This window comes from Trachurus japonicus, chromosome 16 (assembly GCF_045865225.1).
Source record: "Trachurus japonicus isolate A0001 chromosome 16, Traja_1.0".
Lineage (NCBI taxonomy): Eukaryota > Metazoa > Chordata > Actinopteri > Carangiformes > Carangidae > Trachurus > Trachurus japonicus.
In genome coordinates, this window is record NC_140922.1 from 22,098,464 (window position 1) to 22,120,250 (window position 21,787).

The 21,787-nt window shown below is 40.8% G+C and overlaps 2 protein-coding genes across 4 annotated transcripts in view; one reads left to right on the forward strand and one right to left on the reverse strand.

The window, feature by feature from the left end:
* ankib1b (ankyrin repeat and IBR domain containing 1b) overlaps positions 1-6,519 on the forward strand; it is a 39,992-nt gene extending 33,473 nt beyond the window's left edge. For 2 of the 3 annotated variants that reach the window (XM_085802566.1, XM_085802567.1), the window contains exons 18-20: positions 1,387-1,498; positions 2,270-2,313; positions 3,258-6,519. In XM_085802566.1, coding sequence (XP_085658692.1) covers positions 1,387-1,498; positions 2,270-2,313; positions 3,258-4,148 — 1,047 coding nt within the window. In that variant the 3' untranslated portion in view covers positions 4,149-6,519. Of the gene's footprint in view, positions 1-1,386; positions 1,499-2,267; positions 2,314-3,257 lie in introns of all 3 variants that reach the window. The other variant, XM_085802568.1, reaches the window with a different exon arrangement.
* Positions 6,520-6,753: 234 nt separating this feature from the next.
* On the reverse strand, positions 6,754-14,651 carry LOC146972394 (protein lifeguard 1). The gene is made up of 11 exons (XM_085802571.1): positions 14,521-14,651; positions 13,584-13,708; positions 13,099-13,252; positions 12,633-12,711; positions 12,118-12,171; positions 11,736-11,826; positions 11,553-11,590; positions 10,824-10,911; positions 9,077-9,166; positions 7,633-7,680; positions 6,754-7,053 (listed from the first exon to the last, which is right to left on the reverse strand). Exons 2-11 carry the CDS (start codon positions 13,686-13,688, stop codon positions 6,901-6,903), a joined length of 900 nt encoding a protein of 299 aa, XP_085658697.1. The 5' UTR covers positions 13,689-13,708; positions 14,521-14,651; the 3' UTR covers positions 6,754-6,900.
* Between the last annotated feature and the right edge of the window lie 7,136 nt (positions 14,652-21,787).

Sequence of the window (21,787 nt, forward strand, 5' to 3'; positions counted from 1 at the left end):
CTCTCAGCTGCAGTAGTTAATGGGAACACCATAGTAATAATCAAAGCCTGATGACACTGCCTCTCAGGCACAGCTACAGATGGTCTGCTCCATGGTTCTTATAATGCCTACAGATCACTTTATAATGGGTTTATTTTTAGAGGGGAAGAAACATGAAAGACAGACTTTGGGTGACAGGCTTTTGATTATAAAAATATGACTTGATGAATGGTACGAATGTGATGATGATTGAATGAAGAAAGTAGAATGATTATTTCCCATATTATTGATATGCAGATGTGCAAGTTCATTATGAAACCTTTTCATGTTGGTCTCCAACCAGAGAGCAGTCTTGCGTTTATCACTAGTTTGGCATAGAAAATTTTATTCAGTTGACAATTATTGCCAATTTATTTGTAAATGAACTGCACCCTAAGTTCAATTGAGATGAGGGACACGTACACTTTGCTGTTTTCAATTTGAGAAACTATTTAGTGCATAAACTTGGTATATACTTATTGTAAAACTCAAAAGACTTCAGAAACATGCATATGCAAACACACCTATTACACTATTGTGTTTGTAATTTGTTTATTTGATTCTGTATGATTTTAACTCCTCCAAGAGATAATGTGTCCAATACAGTATTATATCAAAGTTGAGTATTAGAGAGTATTGGTTGTTGATGTTGACAGACTGCAACATGTTCTGAGTGCCTCTAAATCGAGGTCATGCAGTACGTACTGTTAAATTTTGGGTAAGTTAAATCTGTGGGTGGGGTCATTACTTCATAGCCATTACGACAAAATATGTCTTTTAATTCTTTCTGACTTGTGTTTTTTTTAAACTTGCTAGTAAATGAAAATGTAATCAACTTTTTCTTTACATCATTTTCATGCTTGATGAGGTATTCATGGTTATTTTTGAGATCAGTCAGGCATATACACACATAGTTTTTCACACATCTGAACCTCAGTCCTCCTGTTGCTTAATTTTCTATTCCCTACCAGTGAGTGTGTGTAATTGGATTCAGTCCAGACTGGATCCTAAGTTTTGAAGGTCTGGAGATGAAAGGGCTTGAGGCAGTCTCTGGGTGTTGATCTTTTCTGGAAGAGAAGACGCAGACCAGATTTGAAGCAAAGTGCTTCGCCACATAAATCAAGGTTCCCACCAGTTTATATATTCATATTTTGTTTGTAACTAGAAATCTGGACATGGATCGAGGCAAATATGCTGCAGTCCCACATCAGCAGTATGACAGTTTTTCTTTTTTCCCAGTCTTACAGCGATATGTTCCTTATAAGAGTTGGGTACATGGTGACCGGATGAACTGCAAGTACTGTATAGTGTGTTTGTCACCCAACTGTTGCTGGTTTATTAAAATAAATTTTTTTGCTGATGATGTAGGAGTATGCAGAGTTCCAGTACAGACGGAGACATAGGCAGCGGAGGCGAGGCGACATGTCCAGTCTGCGTAGCAACACCCCTGACCCTGATGACCCCAGCGACAGCACTTTAGGTACAGTAGTGAACAAACAGTGTTGCTCCTCTGGAGTTTCTTAATTTTTTCCCCCCAAAGTTACATTCTTTATTACAGGTACAATATTCTATATTATCTAAAGCAGATTGCTCCTCTCAGTCTTTCATCTGCATTCTCACTGTGTGTTGTCTCAGCTAAATTAGATAGAATATTAGATTACAATATTAGGAAAAAAAAAATCTAACTGTACCTTTAAATATTTCTGTAACCTGATCATATTATGCATACATAAAAGGCATGTTGACAGTTACTGGTGTTTTTCCTTTTCATGATAACGTGGAGAGGCGTCAGGAAATTAGAGTGAAGACTAATGCAACAAACATGGGTCTATATATTTATATATCTACGTACATCAAAGTACATTGATCGAGGATTCTGCTCTCAGTTTTTGATACTCTGATATGTACATGGGACAAATTAAGGTAGTGGTAGTGCTCAAGTTGAACAAGCCAATACTCCTGATCCGTCAATGTCATCCATCACAAAGCTGCTTTGTTTATGACCGTCTGGAATGAAAGTTGGACCCAGTTTGCAGTTTTCAAGCCAGCGAATAGGTTCTGTTGTGCCAAGGCACATCCTTTGTCAGGTTGCTTATTATGTGATCATCTTGCAGTGTTCTCTAAAATAAATACGATTTTCCTAAATGGGGTAATTAGTATGTGCTAAATTGCTATCTTAGTGTTGCAGTAAAGATTTGGTTTAATGAGTGTTTTGACTGTAGGCGTTTTGTCCATTTCTTTTTCACCAAAGACACACAAGATGTTGGAGGTGGACGGCGACAAGGTCCTCTGATGGTAAGTGCACATTTTCATCTCTATCCAAGGCTTTCAGCCTGTAAAACGTTTAAGATAATATTAAAAAAAAAAAGTACAGCATTAAAGTAGATGAAACGATGTCTGGGACTTTTTCCCTCATAGCCACTGTGTCTTGATAGTGCTTTCATAACAACGTTTAACTGGACCAGATTTGTTTGATTTTTGTTATTTCTAAAGGCAACTATAAAAAGTCATTTAGAAAAAAGGAATGGCCTTCTTCCAATTGCATTTTTACAGGCTGTCAAATGTGGAGTCAATATTCATAGAAGTGTGTGGCTGCAGAACTGACGGTCGAGCAGGACAAATTTTGATGCCTTTTGAGTAAGGTTTGGCGACAGTCTTGCAGATATTATGTGATGTCTGACTGGTAAAAAATAAACAGATCAAATACATGCACATAATGTAAAAAAAACAAGATAAGATTTTCTTACATTTTCGATGTGAAAACCTGCATTGCTGTTCAGAGACGATGGAAAACACATCGCACTGTTAGACCAGGTGACATTTTCATTCATCACAGTGATTGTGGCAGTGACAGCCACAGACTGGAGAAGTCAGAACGGAGTATGAGAGATTAAATTATTGTTATTTCATGGGATTTGTTGACGGAAAAAATATGTAATATTGCAACCATGTCTTTTACTATGTTGGAGTTGTGAAATATAAAACTTGAAAAAAACACACAAGGCACAAAGCACAGCAGTTGTTAAACAATCCAGGAAGCTGAAACAACATTATTTTCCTTGCCTGTAGATGGTGTACAGCAGGTTTATATCAGCAGTTAGAAGCTACTGCTGCTTCTGATTTCCTCACAAAAAGGTGGTGCTGGTTTTAGTTGAGCTGCTTTAACTAGATGAAACCAATGTGGCCTGGATGGAGGAACTTTGAATCAGTGACGGTGTATCGTTCTTTTTCTTTTACAGGGTCTTGGTTCCTTGGATGATGATGACCCTAACATCCTTTTGGCCATTCAGCTGTCTCTCCAGGACTCTGGCATTTCAGGGATTGAGTCTACCCACGAGGTCCTTGCCAATGAAGCCTCACTTGGCGCCATTGGCACGTCCTTGCCTTCCAGGCTTGAACAGAGTGCTCCTGGTGTAGAGGTCCCCAGAGCCTCCCTAAGCAGCTCAGAACTGCTGGAGCTTGGAGATAACTTGGCAAGACTTGGCAACATCAATATCAGCAGCCAGTACTCTGCTACCACCACTGTATCCACCTCTGTACAGCACTGTGACAGTCGCCACCGGGCCTACGGGGCCTCTATGCCAATACCAGTAGCTCCAGTTGGCAGCAACTCGTCGACAGGCCTCTTCTCTTCTTCCAGTGACACGGTAGACTCAACTACATTCGGCAGCCATGACCCGTCCTCATCTTCTGCGATAGCTGCAAATGCAAACCTGCTGGGCAACATCATGGCTTGGTTCCATGACATGAATCCTCAAGGCATCACCCTGGTTCCGTCAACCTCCTCCGACACCGACTCGAACCCAGCGCTCCATCTTGGTGGAGGTGGCTGCCTGCAAGATGATGAGAAAGCCAGCGTTGTTGTCCGGCCTCAGGAAGTGAGGGCAGATGTAGGTTTCTGCTCTCAGAGACTGAGCGACATGGAGGAAAAAGACTGTGGCGTTGCCGAGAGGCCGACACAGTTAGACCTTGTCACCATGCCACTACCTTACATGGCCGCAGGTGGAGACGCCGCTGAGCGTGGAGGCCAGAAGGTTTGCCATGTCGACACTCCGTGCTGTGACTCTGTATCCGACCAGCTGCCCAGCACCAGCTCCTCTGAGTGGGAGGAGCAAGTGCACCTGGTATGATCTGATTGGCTAAGATGCGATGAAGTTTTTTATTTTTTATTTTTTTCCAGAAAGGCCAAAAACCACTAGCGATTGCAAAAAAAAAAAACTAAGTTGAGGAATAGTGGCTGTTCAGGAGGAATGTATATAGAACGAAGAATGTGTCAGTTCATGCTTGGTTGGAAAGTGGAGGAAGTTTTTAGACACTTAGCTTAGTCCAGCAGACAGATTAGTTTCCTACGTTGACTGTATTATCACCCTCCAAGTAAACCAGTCCTTCTGGAAATAAGGCACTAACTGAAGGAGAGATTACATTTGATTATAAATTTCAGTGATATATTTCCTAAAATTATTCTGTGCTTTATAGATATAAGAATAACTTGCTTTTTCTTAAACCATTTTTAAGAGGAGATAAGAGATTTAGAGACTTAGGCCTTGTGCTGGTAATACTATTATTTTTCCACTGGAGTAAAAGCCTACTGTATGTGTCTGGATCAGGTCTGAGGGAGATTTTTTCACCCGGACATAGGGAGCAGATTAATATCCAATATTCAATCTGCGGAGTACCGGCTGAGAAATAGTTCTCATTGTCCATATCTGCCTACTTTATAGGTGCCAAACACTGACTAGCACAAGCACAGTTTGCAGTCACCAAGTGGATTCTTCAAAGCAAATTGTGCCTGTTTCATTACAATCTCCAAACAAGTCAGCTAAACTTTTAATGTGAATGTCTCAAGCCATATTTTTCTTTGAGATTGCAACTGAGTGAAATTTTCAAATCTCACCGTTAAAAGGCTGTAGTGTGCTGTGTAAATCTGTAGTTTAAGACCATAATGGTTTTGTAGTTAATTATGTGAAACATTCACATTCACTTTTGATTAATTATTCAAATGAACAGGAGGTGGCCCAAAAACATTTCACAGTGATTATTCATCTCAAAGCCTCTATCCTAAAACACTTTCAGTTGGAAATGTCTTTCCAGCTTCAACAACAACAGCTGCTGACAGGCCCAGAGGGCTGCTCAGCATCACACTTCACACCTTTGTAAAAGCGTATTCTGAATTCCTCTGCAGCTTGTCTTAAATTAAAGTTTGAGCACTGCAGATGAATGAGGAGCGTGACAGACTGAGTAGACAGTGAGTAGTCTTGTTTATACACAGCAGCGAGGCCTGTGAGGAGAGATAATCAAGCAATCACACTTTTGGTGAATAAATCAATCAAGTCATTGTAATTAATCTCTGGGTCTTATTTAAGTGTAACATAAGCAAAGCCCTGTTAGAGCTCTGCCTATGTCTCGGACTGCAGGGTCATGCATGGAGATAATGTGAATGTGTTTTGCATCTTAAACACATGGGGAGTCCATGTTCTTGAAACAGTTCTCTACACAGTTAGAGATACAGTGCCTTTATGTCAATCACCGTTATTTCATCCTTTTTCACATATTTTTTGAGTGCTAATCACACAGTATTTACAGTGTAAACAAAACAAACACCTGTTACCTTAAAATTATTTCTCTAACATAAACTTTGTAGACTGCAGACATGATTTTTTTTCATCAAAATATTTGTAGCATGAGGCTTTTTGTTGGTTCAAGTTGTACAATGTTAATGAAAAACACTGTTTTTCCATGATTTGGTATTATGGGTAACAGTTAAGGTTATACTTTCAAATCTTGCTCCCAAATTTATATTAAAAAAAAGATTTTAGTTCACTGGTTTTGTGCAGTAGGGCCTCTTGCCCTACATTTGGAAATAGTTGTTTTAGAATCTAAAATCACTGTATTGACTTTGGAATGAGTTGACCTACTGTATGTGTATCTATTATCTTACCTGAAGACACTAAAATGGAGGAAAGTTGCAATTTAAGTAGGTATTTATTTCAAATGAAACTGATCCATTAAGGGACCAGTAACCAGTATAAAATGAACACATCAGTGTTTTCTTTGGTATTTTGCACAGACTAATGTTTGAAGTAAATGACTTTTCCTCTCCTGCAGATGTATAGAGCCACATTAAATCTAAAAGTAGCGATACTTTGACAAGTGTCTTGAAGTTGAGAAACTGAGTGCCATATGATTAGTTGGGCTAACGTGGTTAATGTAAGTTGGTTAAACAGCAGATAACACGTGTTGCCCTTTTGTGCTAGAGTATGCTGTGCATGAGATGGGTACAAGTCTAAATGGAATTTGTACTTCCTTTGTATTTCACCTCTAATGTCCAGGTGATTTATTTTAAAATGGCATATAACATTTTGTAACACATTGAGATTTTCTATTGTAAAGCAACTAATCCTTGAAATGCTATTTGCACTTTCATAGTCTATACTTGATACATTCCCTCTTTATATGAAAAATGTTTGATGTGTGATGCCAATAAACTATGTGTTGAGTTTTGATTTGTGTGTGTGTGTTTTAAATTTGTACAGTTGAGACAGGTGCTCCAGACAAGCCGACAGATTCTGTGTTTTAATTGAGTTTAAGCTTAATGTAAACCAATCAGAATGACAGAGCTACTTTGACAACATTACTGAAAAAACAGCTGTATTTAAATTTCATTCTCTTGTTACAAGGCACCAGAAACATTAAATAGGACTCATTATTAAGCATGATTAAAAAAACATGTTCCACACAGTACATCATCATATATTGTTAAATATAAAAATAGTTTTGTGGTGGTTTTTCAATCTTATTTCAATTTGAGTCTACATTTCACAGTTTGATATGAAAATGGAAGGAGTTTGGTTTTTTTGCGATGTCACTCAAAGAGCTGTGGAGTTAGCGACAGAGGCCGATGAGCTGCAGCAGGAGCAGGAACAGGTTGACAATGTCCAAATAGAGGTTCAGGGCAGCAAACACATACTCCTCAGGAGACACTTCATACCTCCTGTGCTTCCCGCCCAGGATAAGCTGTGTATCAAACACCAAGTACTGCAGAGAGACACAGAGATGAGATGCTTCAACATGACACATACGACCTGCGATGCCATCTGAGTGGAGAGTGTTTGTGTCACAGGGAAAAAAGAAAAGAAAAAAAGACAGAGCATCGGTTGCAGGAATTGGTCTAAGAGAAAGCACGGCAGTATATCTTTGAGAGAGCGGACTGTGCTGATAAACAGGCCATATAAATAATCATGTAGTCAGAGTTGTGCAGCTGAAAATAAGTTGTGACTTGCTGCTGACAGCCTGTTCAGCTCTGTGTGCAGTCGCAGTTTGTTCCACCAGTTGACGGGATGGGTCACAACATTTGCTGTTAATGCCACAGGCACACAGAGAGGTGGCTGTGAAAATGAAGCCCACTGCTGTTATGTGGTGCATAATTGAAATTAAAGGGCACAAGGAAATCAGCGTCTCTCCCTGTACACTAACTGCTGTGACAAACACTGGTGGCAGGCAGCTTGGCCTTGGGATCAAACCTTACATCACTTCCACTCACTTCACATTAAGCTGTCTTTTTGGTGATGATTTGTTCTTCCAATTGAAATTTTTGTCATGAAAGTTTGTACTTACTAAGGAAAACAGCAAGGTTCCCAGGCAGGCGTACAGAATGTAAAGATACTGTTGAAAGAATCAGACACACAATCATCAGAGGCATTCAGCAACACAATGGCCTTTATCCTGCTTTGTGACTATTTCTGCAGTAAATGAAAGTAACATAGAGGGAGACCGAGGACCCTCATTTGTTCTCTACAAATAAGCAGTGCCTTAAACTTCTAAAACTATATCACAGAATTCACTATTTGATGTCAAATGCAACGAGTGCCACTGTTATAACCTATACCCCACTACCAGGGTAGGTTGTAAGACAACCTGGGGGGTAAATTGTAACAATGAGATTAAAAATTAAAAACTGAGACCAAACCAAAAAAAACATGCATCTATGCAAGCACTAAAGCATCTTTCTGTGGTTCAGTATGAAGAAAAAGAACCAGTCACTGATGGCTAAATGAAGAACAGTGACAGTGGTGTGTATCCTAAAATTAGAAAGCTGTCTTAAAGAACATCTTCTGATAATACCAGTGAATGTATGTATGTAATGGAAACCTTCAGCACAAGGTCAGAAGCAGCTCATAGTCCATGTACAGTTCCAGGAAAGATTAATGACACTTGATAAAACAACAAAGATAAAAGGTGTTAGAACTATCCTCACCCGTTAGTCACTATTAAACACTGATGACTCATATTTTACCTACTGTAACAACCTGCTCTTTCATCTTATACAAGTTACATAATTCAACTTCAACGATATCGATACTAGCTCTAAAACCTACACACGTATTGTCACAGCCATGCAAATTCACATGCAGTGTCAGGGAGTGTAGTGAGTGGGAACACATGATATCGATCACTCTAATGTTATCCCTTACTGGTGAAAGTGATGCTGTTACAACCATCCCCAGTCTCCTCTACAGTTTAAAAAAAAGAAATCCCCTTTTTATAATGAAATGGTTGTTAGTTTCAGTCTGGCCAGTTCTTGCTGCAGATACAATATCCATTAGGTGGAAGCTGAAATTTGAGCAGACTTTCATCCCACTTTCCTGTCTGGTTGTTCTCTACTTTAAATATGATAATAAAGCCTGATAGAGGATAGACACAATATCCTTTAAGACAACAGTGTTTATTTCCTGTTCCAGTTAATTTGTTGCATTTAAAGATAGTTTTAAATCAATGAAATGCCTCCTCTTGTAGATTTCCTGCTTCAGGCTTAAACACCAACAGCTGTCACAGTAAACGGCAGTGTACATTTAAATGCATCAGTCTGAGATCAGTGTAACTCCTGAGGTTTGAAAGCGCACACTCTCTTCTTTATAGTCTGCTCAGCACACAGGTCAGTGCCAGTACATCCTGGGAATAAAAGCTGTGTGTCTGCCTTTGAACTGCGCACCTCTGCACTGCATTTCAAACCTGTTCTCGCTGGAAATATAGGTGTGAACACAACGACTCCTTGATTTACCTGAGATCGGAAGATTCCACAAAGTAATGCAAATGAAAGGAGGGTCCAGCCAAACACCCACAGGCTCCCGCTTGCTGCAGTGAAGTCCCACTGGTGCCAGAAAGGGGTGGGGGAAAAGAGAGAGTGACAGTGAATGTGACGAGCCTCTCAAACAGAAAACTGTAGACACATCTCTTGTTTAAACTCATCATTGCCATAAGAGCCGGGGCAGAGAGAGTTGTCTGCATTGCAGCTTTGCTGTGATGCATGGTAATTTACTCAATGATGAAGACATATTGCAGTTCAATGCACAAGGAAACGATTCTGGATACAAAGATCCTGGATAATTAATCAACAAGATGCCATGCAGGCATCGGGGAGGGCAGTGGAGGAGGCCTCTTGGCCTGCATCCCTCTCAGACTGACAGAGAAGACATGGCAGTCACTCCAGGAGAACGGCTTACAGTGATCACCTGAGGAGCTACGACAAAACATTCAAGGCATTCTGTGTGACATTTATATGACAGCGACAGAGACAACAAACAAGCAAAGCTCTGTGCGCAGGGTGAACACCAGGGCAAACTACAGTTAAAAAAACAAACCATAAGTGTTTGTGGTAGCGACTGCTCACTCTGCACTTGCCTTCCAGCTACAGATGAATAATGAGTAAAGAGCATTTAAAACGGGATATATTCTCAGTATGATCATTAGACACCTGCTCGCTCATTTTATCAAATCTAATCAGACAGAATAAATGTGTGCAGATGCAATAAGTAGCAAAATGTGTGAAATGCCAAAATACATTTAAAAGCAATTATGAGGGACTTTGACACAATTTAAATTTGGCCACATCTATTTCACTTGTCTAATTTTTCATCCCACTGGTTGTATAATAACTTTTGTTCTGAATATGAGCCATTTATTGAAGCAGCGAGCCAAACTGTCGGCGTGCTGATTCTCAGAGGGTCTCCTCACATGTGCACATTCACTCTTTACTAATAAAACATTCACAACTTCAAATGAAACTTCCAATTGTTACTTAGATAAGTGACATCTCTGTGCAAGATTAATACTTTTAAAAATATTTAAGATTCACGCAAACAATATAGAAATGTCTTTCTAAGAAAGGCCTTTTATTTATCACATTCACCTGTTTTATTATTGTTAGTTTTTGATAGGATGCTGGATGAGAGATCAGGAATGCAAGTCATTCGTATTTTCTAATCCTGAAGTGCATGCCATTGCACAAAACACACCAGAACTGACCTTTACAATATTAAAATATATCTTGCTGAAGGAGCATCATGTCTCCCAGCGAGTCCCCAAAAGGCCCTTTTTAAAGATTCATCCTAAGGTGTGTTTGCTTTATTAGACAGTTCACATCGAAAGGAGAAAGACAAAAAAGAGAGACAGTGGGTTTAGCAGATAACAAAAGGCTCCAGGCCATTTCTGAACTCAAGATTTATGGGAGGAGGCCCAGGCAGAGGTTTAACTCTGTCCCACCACTGGACACAAGGAATTAACTTGATTGGCAAACACACTGATCTCAGCAGTAATCACACTTTTGCCTGGACAGAAACCCCATCTGACTTCTAAGCTTTTTGCCAGTGACTGCGTGTAGAAAATATGGCCAACAGCTCAGCTTAAGACTTTTTTCAGCTCAGTATATGGAAATTTACCAGTGACTGCATAGCAAAGTCAACGCAGTTTATGAAATTTCACTTTCGACAACACCGCAAATTGAGCTCAGAGTGTGTGACAGATCTTACCTTTGACTGCATAGCAAACAGACTCAAGGCAAAGGACACCAGCGCCGTTGCCCCCACAGCCCACATAACAGCTTCGGCATCAAAGTACCTGCAGACAGAAATATCACACAGATATGGGACGGGAAAGGCACCCCATAGTATCATGTCTAACTAGTCGGCAGGCAGAGAGGATACATGAACAGTGGGATTCTGTTTTATCCTAAAAAGGAAACATTTCTTTCTTCTAAGAAATGTGGCATTTTCTCCATTTAATATTCAGTATTATACGTCTCAGCTGGAGTGATGGCAGAGACCCCCAATGGATGTGGATGTGTGCATAATGTATTCCCTACGTTCATTTCATTTATGGCGATATCCTATAAATATTATAATTTGAATGTATTATTGATAGTCAGGCCTCAGCTGATGCCTTTCCTGACAGAGTGACATGGTTCTAGAAAAGAGATGTCTCCCTGATGGAAAAGGTAACTTGTGTTTACACAGACACCAGCACAGAAAAATTGGTTTTGAACCGTTTGTGTTGCTTCTGATTCATCTTCAACCAAAAACCTGCACAATATAATTCCATATGCTTTTTAATTTGGTAAACCAGGGATGATAACATCTGATCAGGGTTGATGGCTTTATTACTGACACCGAATACACCACCAGATATGGATCAAATCGGGCTGTTATTGTGTAAATGAGTCGGCATCAGGTGGGGATTCAGCCTTGGAATCAAATACTCACACTGCCACAGATCCAAGCATCAGGCCCTCTACGATCGTCTGCGACAGAGGCCGAGAGGGAGCGAGAGAGAAGGATGGGGAGACAAATGGAAAGTAAATACATGACAAAGATGAGAAAAAACAGAAATAGAGCAGGTGTGGTGTGGGTTTAATTTGATGCCTGGCTGGCACTGCTTCGACTCACAAACAGGCTGAGGGCGATAAAATTGAGGGGAACTCCACGACGGAGGTTGGTACAGCAGGACATGGCAATGATGAGCACCATCGTGGACATCCTATTTCACAGAGAATATAGAGTGTGTCGTAAATAGCAGATAAACAGGCTATAAACAGAAAAAAAACAGCATGTTCTATGTGAGAATTCAGTCAGTGCATTATTAATGCACGTCGGTGCTGGCAGCGTCTGGATTCAGGCTTCAGGGTAGACGGTTTGCGACTTTCTTCTATGGATTTCCATGAGCAACACTTTTGTTCAGCTAACCCACCGAACTGGAGATTTGTAGATGGTCAGAGTGGTTAAAACGACAACATGTAGACAATCAAGCTGAATGTTTAGGAAGGCTTACATCATGACGTAGGAGAACCAGTAGTTGTCATAAGTCCATTCCCTCAGAGGGTCCCTGTTATTTGATAAAAAAAGAAGGGAGGGAGAGGGGAGTGTTTAATAGCGGAGCCATCTCTTTGATAGGAGCGGAGGAATGATTTTATTAAATATTAACAGAGGACAGAGCATTGTGCACACGGGGGTTGAATACAATTTATGAAAAGAAATTACTGTAGCTGTGTTTTACCACATCCATTATACAAAACATATAAAGCTTTCACAAAACTGCCAGCTAAAATATTACGCTCTTTTATACTCCACCAACTTGTCTCAGCTCCACATATTCATGATGATCTGAGCAGTGCTGTGTTGCATGCTCAGAGTTTTTGCGGGGACAACGATGGTATTGTGCTACTCTCACGTTGGGTGCCTTATAAATATTGACAGTCTACACACTACAGGTGGAAAGATTGATAGGTGCCTGTCATGGACTCCTGTCTTTTAAGAAAGGAATTCCCTTGAGTGATGGTGCCTCACCAGTAAAGAAAAGCACAGATGATCCCGACCGTCACCAGCAGCTGAATCATCAAGGTCAGGTAGACTTTCCTTATGAAACCTGCTCAGAGAGAAAGACACAGACACGTACAGAGGCACGACTGACAGAGGTAAACAGGTAAACAGACAGGGGAGAGACGGATAACAATGACAAAAACATCTGCCAGGGCGAAGCAGGCGGGCAGGTGGGGTTGTTTATGCTGCACCACATTGCAAAATGGTTGTTTTCACCCAACCCGCGTTTCATCCTCTCATTTAAATGATTGTGTTGTGTGGGAGGTGGAGAGCTGCGGCAGGCTACACCACAGATCAGGGAACAATTTGCAATTCCAAATCAATTTTAAGGAAACACTGGAAAGCAAATTAAGGAGTAAATATTGTTTATTCCTTTTCAGCTCTGACCACGGAGACAAAAAACATTGATTTATCTTAGTCTGTCCGTTCTCACCTCTCCTTATGGCACCGTCACTGAAGCCTGTATCCTCTGAGTCATAGGAATAGTCAGGTGGAGCTTCACCATACTGCTGGCTCCCTCCGGCTGCTGCTGCTTCCTGACCATAGGTGCCAGGGGGAGAGACCACTGCAACATTGCCTTTCCCCACCTGGGCCATCCAAACATGACAGACAGCTCAAACTACATCTCTAGAGAATTTAGCCTTTGAAGAAAAATCATGAAAGAAAAAAAAATCTAAAATCATGTCAACAGTGTTGAATTAATGAGAGAAAATCCATCATTTTTGTGTAATCAAATGTGCAAACAGTGCTTATGGACATTTTTATGATTCAGGTTTTATAACGATCCTGTGATCAAAGAGTGGTGGTGTGTGATTTTGTCTGATGCTGAACTAATAGGTGGATATTCTAAAACCTAAAATAAACAGGCAGAAATGAAATTCAACTCTCTCTCGTTCCCCTTTTCCTCCTACTACCAACCTGATAGCTCATCCCTGTATAGGGGCTGTCTCCATTATCATGAACGTTGTATGGAGGAGGACGAGGTCCGTATCCACCTTTACTGCTGCCATTAGTTTGGTCCATTCTGCTAAAAGGTATGAGATCTTCTCATTGACGGAGACAGAGGAGAGACATCAGACAAACAGGTAAGTTAAGGTCACGACTGACTGAGACACAAATGCATCATTTTGAACAGTGTCAGAACTTTCATCTGGGATGTTAAATTGGCAAATGGGGCAATGTCACTGTGGAACAAATAAATGGGTAATTACAAAATGATGCATCACACAAACACTGAGAGCCATCCATGACTAACATCCATAATTATGGCCTTAAGCCTCCATTTAATAGAGCTGTATCTATATTTAATGGCCAAATAGGTTGTGGTTAATTGATCTCAGAGGAAATTCAGTTATCATCAAGAGGGACAGGCAGACAGTAAACGCAGTGATTTTGTATATACAAGCCAACAATCCCTATGGGAGACTGATCTCAGACTTCTGAGCCAACTTTATACTGAAGACACGAGACTTTACAGCTCCTAATTTTTCCGTAATCATAAAAGAAATGGAGTAATGATAAGCTACACAGTGACAAGCTCTGTACAACATAAAACTACAGTAAAGCATTGATCACACTGAGTGGAAATAGGAAACCATTACTGAGACTGTAAAACATTGGACTTCACAAAATAACAAGCATATCAAACCACATTCTTTTTAATAACTGAATGACAAGTGAACTTTGTTTCTGTTCGCTAACATGACCAAAAGGCTCGAACATCACTTAATGTGTATGATGTATTAAGTACTTTCAAAAGACACCCTCTTCAAAAAGTGATCAATTGCTGTTTGACTTAAAGTCTGCTCACATATATCAATTAATTACAGCTCTAATCTATTGTAGCGTGGCTTACCTCTGCGGTGACGGCCAGGAATCTGGTTCTCTGCTCTTCCTGGATCGGTTGTTCCCCTTCAGGGCAAAGTCTACCTGCTATCAGCTGGTTCCCACAGAGACAGGACTGTGGCTCCGGGGGGGAAGGATGTATCGCTCATTAGGCTCAATGGGATATTCAGATGAAGTTATTAAAATGTCTAGCAGGCTGGCACTTTGTCAGAAGAAATCATGTCTGTACCTTATTCTTTCATCGATACAGACTCACATAGGGCTTTTGAATAAGTTAATACTGATGCCGCTATACACTTCAACAAAGGCATGTTTTAAATTTGAATTTCTCATAATGATTCATCATTATCCTGCTGTATGCCACGAGTCTGTAACATTTCATCCTGCAGTCTACAAAGAGGAAGATGCAGCACAATGAGTCCCTGTGAAATCCTGGAAGTCACGTGACCTTCCTGGCTTACCTTGGTTACACATTGATAGCAAGCTGCCCATGGAGACGGTCCAGTGACAGAGAGACGAATGCGAGATCAATCCAGCCTACACAAAGGGATTATGGATATTGAGTCACATCAAGGAAGAATAGCCGAGGACATACCGTATGCTGAAAATACATGAACTAATGTAGGTCAATACAGTCTTAGTGCTTCTCCATAGAGAATTGCCACTGAAAGGAATATCTTGAAGACATTCATCCATGAATGAGACACCAGTCCAGGGATGAAGCTCAAGGAAATTTTTAATTTCCACCTCTTAGCATTGATTAAATATGATTGGATATTTGATGAAATATTTTAAGTGATTATGTTGCGGTAGATAACAATTAGATATGTAACCTCTAGATGGCATTCCAGCCTCTTTTCAAGTCATGGATGAACAACCAGAGTCTGGTGGACTTCCTGCCTCACGTCAAACACGTCCAGGATTTGATTTGATAAAACAGTGAATCTGCAGAAGACAGAATAAATCAGTGTGTCTGCATTTGGAGTGAGGTTTGATTGTATAATTGGTACCAAAAGTATAAATTCAAAATACATTGGATGACAAAAAAAGAGACTTCCTAATAGTTTAGAGTTTTAAATCCAAACCTTTCACATCGGTTTACAGAAACTATTCATATATCAAGCAAACACTGGGGGGCACTAGTTTCCTTTGCTTCTATCACTAATTGCAGTGATTTGGTTGTGACTCTCCTCCTTCTCGTGCTGCCACCTCCCCAAACCAACCAGCAGCACCAAATCCTCCAGAGAGCTCCCCTGAACCGGACACCTCTTCATTTGAACTGCTGGATCAAATCATACATTTCTTTCAACAGCCAGAGAAATCAATGACACGTGATATCAAAGTGTGGCTCAAACAAAAAGGAAATATTTTTTCCTTTTTAGACAACAACTATTAAGTAGCATATTCACTGTATTTGAGGGCACAGGCAGCTTTTCTGTCAGAAATCCAGATTCCCACTCTGTTCTCTTCTGATCGGTGTGTCAACATGGGCTAGATTAGCACTGCCTGCTCAAATCTGATGAGCCCGCTCTCACCTATTCAGGAGATCTGAGTCGGATGTGAATGGGTGGCACAACAAACACAGTCACATTTGAGCAGGCAGTTGAAATCCGGCCTGTGTTGACACACCAATCAGTGCGGAGCCCAGTGTGAGGCTGCATTTAACACAGATCTGATTGCCTTGTTGTCCAAACAGGAGCAACACATGAGGCTCAAGCCACATGGAGCAGAGTGTGTGCAGAGCAGAGAGCTGTGTCCACACAAAGACACACAGGATAGACGGATGGATGGATGGAAGATGGATAGATGGATGGAGGAAAAGATGGACAGAACGAGGAAAAGATAGATAGATAGATAGATAGAAAGATAGATAGAGAGTATGTCCTCTGTCTCAGTGCAGACAGAGTGTGACAGCTCTGTTTTGTCAGACTGCTACGATGCTCTTTGGGCTTCTGGGATTAAGGATCACGGAGGGGAGTGTTCTGGTGTCACAGGAGACGAAGAGATGTAGTCATCATGCGAGTCTCCCTTCCCACCGTATGCAGCTGTGAATTACTGCTTCCCGGCCGTTCTGGCCACAGAAGGATTTTTTGGGGGAGAATTGAAATGGTGGTTTGTGTGTCCTCTGAGAGCTCCAGCGCAGGTCTGGAGGTCTGTGTCACTACATGCAGCTTCATTTCTAATTTACCACTGTCCCCAAGTTGCTAATGTAGAATTTCAGCAGATGTATGGCCGATCAGAGCGCTCCACAAAAGCTTGCACTACACTGTGAGACTGCATGTGCTCTTGTAAATAATGAGACCGCATGCAATGTTTTTCATTTAATAAAATATCAGCCAGTCCAGCTGTGTCAAAGAAGGAATATTATTTCACAATCCCAATACAATATTTTGACTTAGTGTGATGGCCAAATCAGTGTTGCATTATCTTGGTTAGTAAATGAGTGTGATACAAAAGGCACAGCTGCAAAGTAACTCAATGGACATAATTAAGTGAATAAATGACTGTTATCCATAGTTGATTTAATATATTACCCTTCTGCAGCAGCAAGCACAAAACTGCAGATGAATTTATCCTTATTAGAGTCAGAGTTTACATTAGCCGTGTCTACAATGAGCCCTCCATTAATGAATTATAAATAATCTCCAACAAACTTCTGTCCAAATACATTCAACCAGAGGCTTAATTGATTGATTATCATCAGCGGTGCAGCAGACACACCTGAACTAGACTCACTTAAGTCTTCTCAGAGTGTTATTTTCATCTGTGGCTGTGTCACAATTTATCTTCAAAATAACTATATTAATGTGATTACAAAAAGAAGACAGTCTGTTCTGATTTAGGAAATAAATCAAGTGAAAGATCCAGTTTTGAATAATGCTTACATGGGGGTTGTTCTATGAGTAGCACAGGTGAGCTGTTAGAGGGGAATCTAATCTTTACTGACTAACTTGGTCAACAGCTTTGGTGAGAGAGGCTTCATATTTATGTGTTGTCTTGTCTGTCCCTTCGTCCGACCCGTTCTCTGGAAAGCAATATCTCAGGAATGCCTTGACATCCACTTGAACTCCAGGGTGAACTGATTAGATTTTGGTGGTCGAAGGTCAAGATCATTGTGACCTCATGTCCATCCCACTCTTGTGAAAATGATATATTAAGAACCTATAGGGGATTTAATTACACCTGTCAGAAACATCCACTTCAGTAGAATCCACTGGAGGCTTCTTTGCAGCAGCATCCGACTGTCTACAGTCACGATGACAGCTACAACTCATAAGAATCAGCGTTATTGGCCAAGCATGTGAGCAATGTGACAAAACATGACAGGAAACAAAATGCTATTTACTCAACTAAACTAAAGGAATTTGTTCTAACAGAAAATTAGACTGCAAGAGATGAGGTGTGTTTTTGTGAGCGGCAGGAGTGCTATTCGTGGTGATGTGTGTGAAAAGTGTTGTGTGCGATGCAGCGGAGTAAAAAATAAGCAAAGCAAAAAGGTGCAGGCGCTGGCAGGGAAGAGGGAGAGGAGATGCCACTCTGGGAGCTGTAGCTTTTATATCCTGTGGAGCGCTGGGCCCGAGTGCCCTGGATCTGGCTGGATGCTGCAATCAGCTGCACCTCAAAGAGTAGTAACTGACAGAGTGCACACAGGAGGAGACAGGGGCCATCACCCCTCCATAAAGTCGTTGTCCTAAAGGGAATCACCAGAGCTTTATCACCGACCCATACACAAACACATAAAATATAATCACACGAATTACTCAAAAACAATCAAGGCAAAAAAATAAAAGAAGTGGAAGTGCATAACCTTGCTTCTCACCTTGACAGTTTAAGTCCATCAATCCTGATAAAGAAAACAGGTCGACCAAGTCAAAAAGGCAGAGTGATCATCAAGGCAATAAGTCTTTAATGTGTCTAATGTCAAGGTCATAGGCCTTCAAAAACTGAGACCATCTCATTAGTCTCTGATTTAGGCATCTAAGAGCCTGTTAAAAAGGTCAGAGGGTTGTGATCCATAAAAACCACAAGAGGCACCACTAGTCCAACACACATCCCGATCTGCTGCAAAGCCCAAATGAGCTCCCATCTCTATTAGCCAGTAATTAAGCTGATCGCAGTTAAACTTCTTCGAAAAAGGAGCTGACTGCTCTCACCAGCCCCCAGTCATTCCCCTGCAGTGAGACAACACCTGCTCCCACCTGGAGCTGCCAAAACAAGGGACGCGCACAATAGAGACATCACATTATCAAAGGCGTGCTGACAATCAGACGACCAAGCGGATTTTGGCCTGGCCTTCAGCAAGAGGAAACGCAGCAGGAGAGTTTTGACAGAGACTTGTGTAATACCACCGTAAACCCAAGAAACAATGGAGTTCACTGGACTGGAGCCACACATCCTTCCCTCACCACACGGTCCCGATATGTTATTGGTCACTGTAAATTGCAAACATTATATATTAGGAAAGAAACAAATGTGTGCATGCATCACCCACTGTGCACTGTACATCAAATTAAAAAAGCCAATAGGAAGGAGAGAAGCTAGAGACAGACCGACACAACCACAACATAGGGCAAACTATTTTGATCGCTTACTGACGATACAACAACACATATTGAAAACCAAACCGAGCAAAACACCCTGCCATTACAAAATGCCAGGGAGCTACAACCCACACTGAACAACCCAACAAATGCTTTAACTGAAATGTGAGGCACAAATGGAAACTAAACGGACGAGCCCGCGTAATCTGGCCCAGTAGGCCATGACAGAAATGGGAAAGGACACAAAATGTCAATAAATAGAGCCGAGCACTGGGCCAAGGTCATCAAGATCTGGTTGAATAGTGCAATCAGCTCCACCTCAAAGACGACATAGTGACTGACACAGCACACACACACACACACAGGGAACTTACACACTAAAACGGTAGACAGCCTAAAGCAGGACAAGTTCGACAAAGCTTAACAAAGTCAGGTCATATTGACTTTATTTTTATAACCATATTTCACAATGTAAAAATACGCCCTATACCTTTCATTAAATTCCTTCTCGATCTTCACTACACGTATTATGAGTCTCGATGGACATGGATATAAAACTGAGACTGGTTGGCAACCATGAGTTGATGAGTCTATAACTTTTAAAAGACTTCACGAAATTAGCTTTTTCTTTACCTCAAACTTAAACTGTCACACCACTCTGGTACTTCAACCAACAAAAGCTGGGCTTATAACAACATCAGCACTGATAATCAAAGCCGTTACTGCATTATTCATCCACACTGCAGACTTACAAAGCAGCACTCGCCTAATTTTCAACAAAAGTTTCAACAATACACGGACAGCTGAGTAAGCAAATTGAATTTTCAAGTTAATTCAGTCCCACCACATGCAGCTTACAGAGACGAAAAGCTGTGTGACAGTTTTTAAGAAATCACAGAAATGGAGTCTGTAATTATACTCAAATGATTTGACCCCAGTGTTACTTGCACAAATCTGTTTAGTCTTTGAGATCTTGTTTCCAATAATGAAGGAGTTTTGTTAAAACGATGTTATACAACTTCAAAATAGCTGAGTTAATTAACTGGATTTAAATAAGACATCCTATTTTGGTAATGGTTTTGACTGTGTTGGCTCAGTTTAACATAGAGCTGATGTTATTACCCCTCTTTGTATGCTTCTTTCTTGAACAGGAAAAGAGTGACTAGAGTCCATGGATTTCAGATCTGACCATCCCAGATGTCTGAACACATTCAGACGGCTCGCTTTTTTACGATGTTAGGATGCTGAGTTTGGGATGTTGGGGCTGATTCAGAGTGGAGTGGAGAGTCAGGATGCTGCGAAAGGACTGAGGGAAAGTTTCTTCAAAGCCATGGCACTGTCTGACAGGCTGGGTACATGCTGCCAGGTCAAATATAGGTTGGAGCTCTACGAAATTCCTCAGGGCAGAGAGCAGTTGTCGTCATGGAAAAGCCACTGCCTGCATATGTGTTTCTGCTGCAGACATGGCTAATAATGCAGAGATTACATGTGGAATGTGCAATGACAAATCAGGATGAAATTAGTGGTTAATGTGTTAATTAATAAAGCATTATACTTCGTCTTTCATTCTGCAAGGCACATACAGAGCAGGATTTCTACATCTGCATGTAGAAATGCTAAATCAAGGGCAATTCTTGCACCATTAACCATTACATTATTTGTAACAGAATACAGAATCAATATTCTTAGGTATGGATTGATTCCTGTGACAGTCTCCACTCCAAAGCGGTGCATGTTCAAGGCAATAGGGAGTTAAGTAACTGTAAACTACTGTAAAGAAAATGAAGCCATTGTGAGAGACAGGCAGTCCAAAGACAGATGGATGTCTCATCTGTGGAAAGGCCACGCAGCCATTTGCTGTCAGATGCACCCTGTCAAAACTGGGCAGAGAAGATTTGAGTGTGGGTCTTTTCTTCCCTGACAGAATATATTCAAACAGAGAAAATGGATTTCACATAAGCCCATGACAACCACAGAACAATAACTGACAGTGGCATTTCACTGCTGTTATGGCTCTAACAAGAGGAACCACTGCCGCCACCGTCCTGCGGTCAAATGTCAGCCCGTTCCTCTCTCGGCCACACGACACCACACGTCTGCTTGGTTAATGACCGCATATATGGAGGTTCATATGGCATCATTAGCTGAGCATACTGCTGCATGAAAAATCTGCAATATAACTTTTAATTTACTCTGTTTGTTGGAACTCCAGTAAGAATTACAAGCATAAAGGATCTAGTTATATGCACATGGTTTTATCATTATACTGTGTTGTATTTTCCTTATGCAGGAAAGATCTCAGGACCAATCAGGCTTTGTAATTCAAACACTGAAACATCCCCCACATGACCGCCACCAAACAGTCTAAGCTATTGTTTTCTTCTGCATAGTGATGCTGCCAATTCAATTCAAAGGCCTTATTGTCTCAGTCTCGTTATTGTGAGATCAGTTTTGTTTGTTTCACATGAGAGGGGGTGATGTTCTTTTCTCATATTGCCTGGGTCAATTAAATGTAATGAAACCCACCTAATTTTTGCTTTGTTTGAGTCTAAAAAACATTATTTATTTATTTTCTGAACATTGACTGTTCATCATTTAGTCATGAATATTTAAAACATACTTAAAACAAACATTTCAACATAAAACTAAAACTTTGAAACAAAGATTTCAGGGGCTTTAACCCGGCTGTCCAATCACCATTTACTGTGTGCCACATTAGAGATCCCCGAGAGGCTT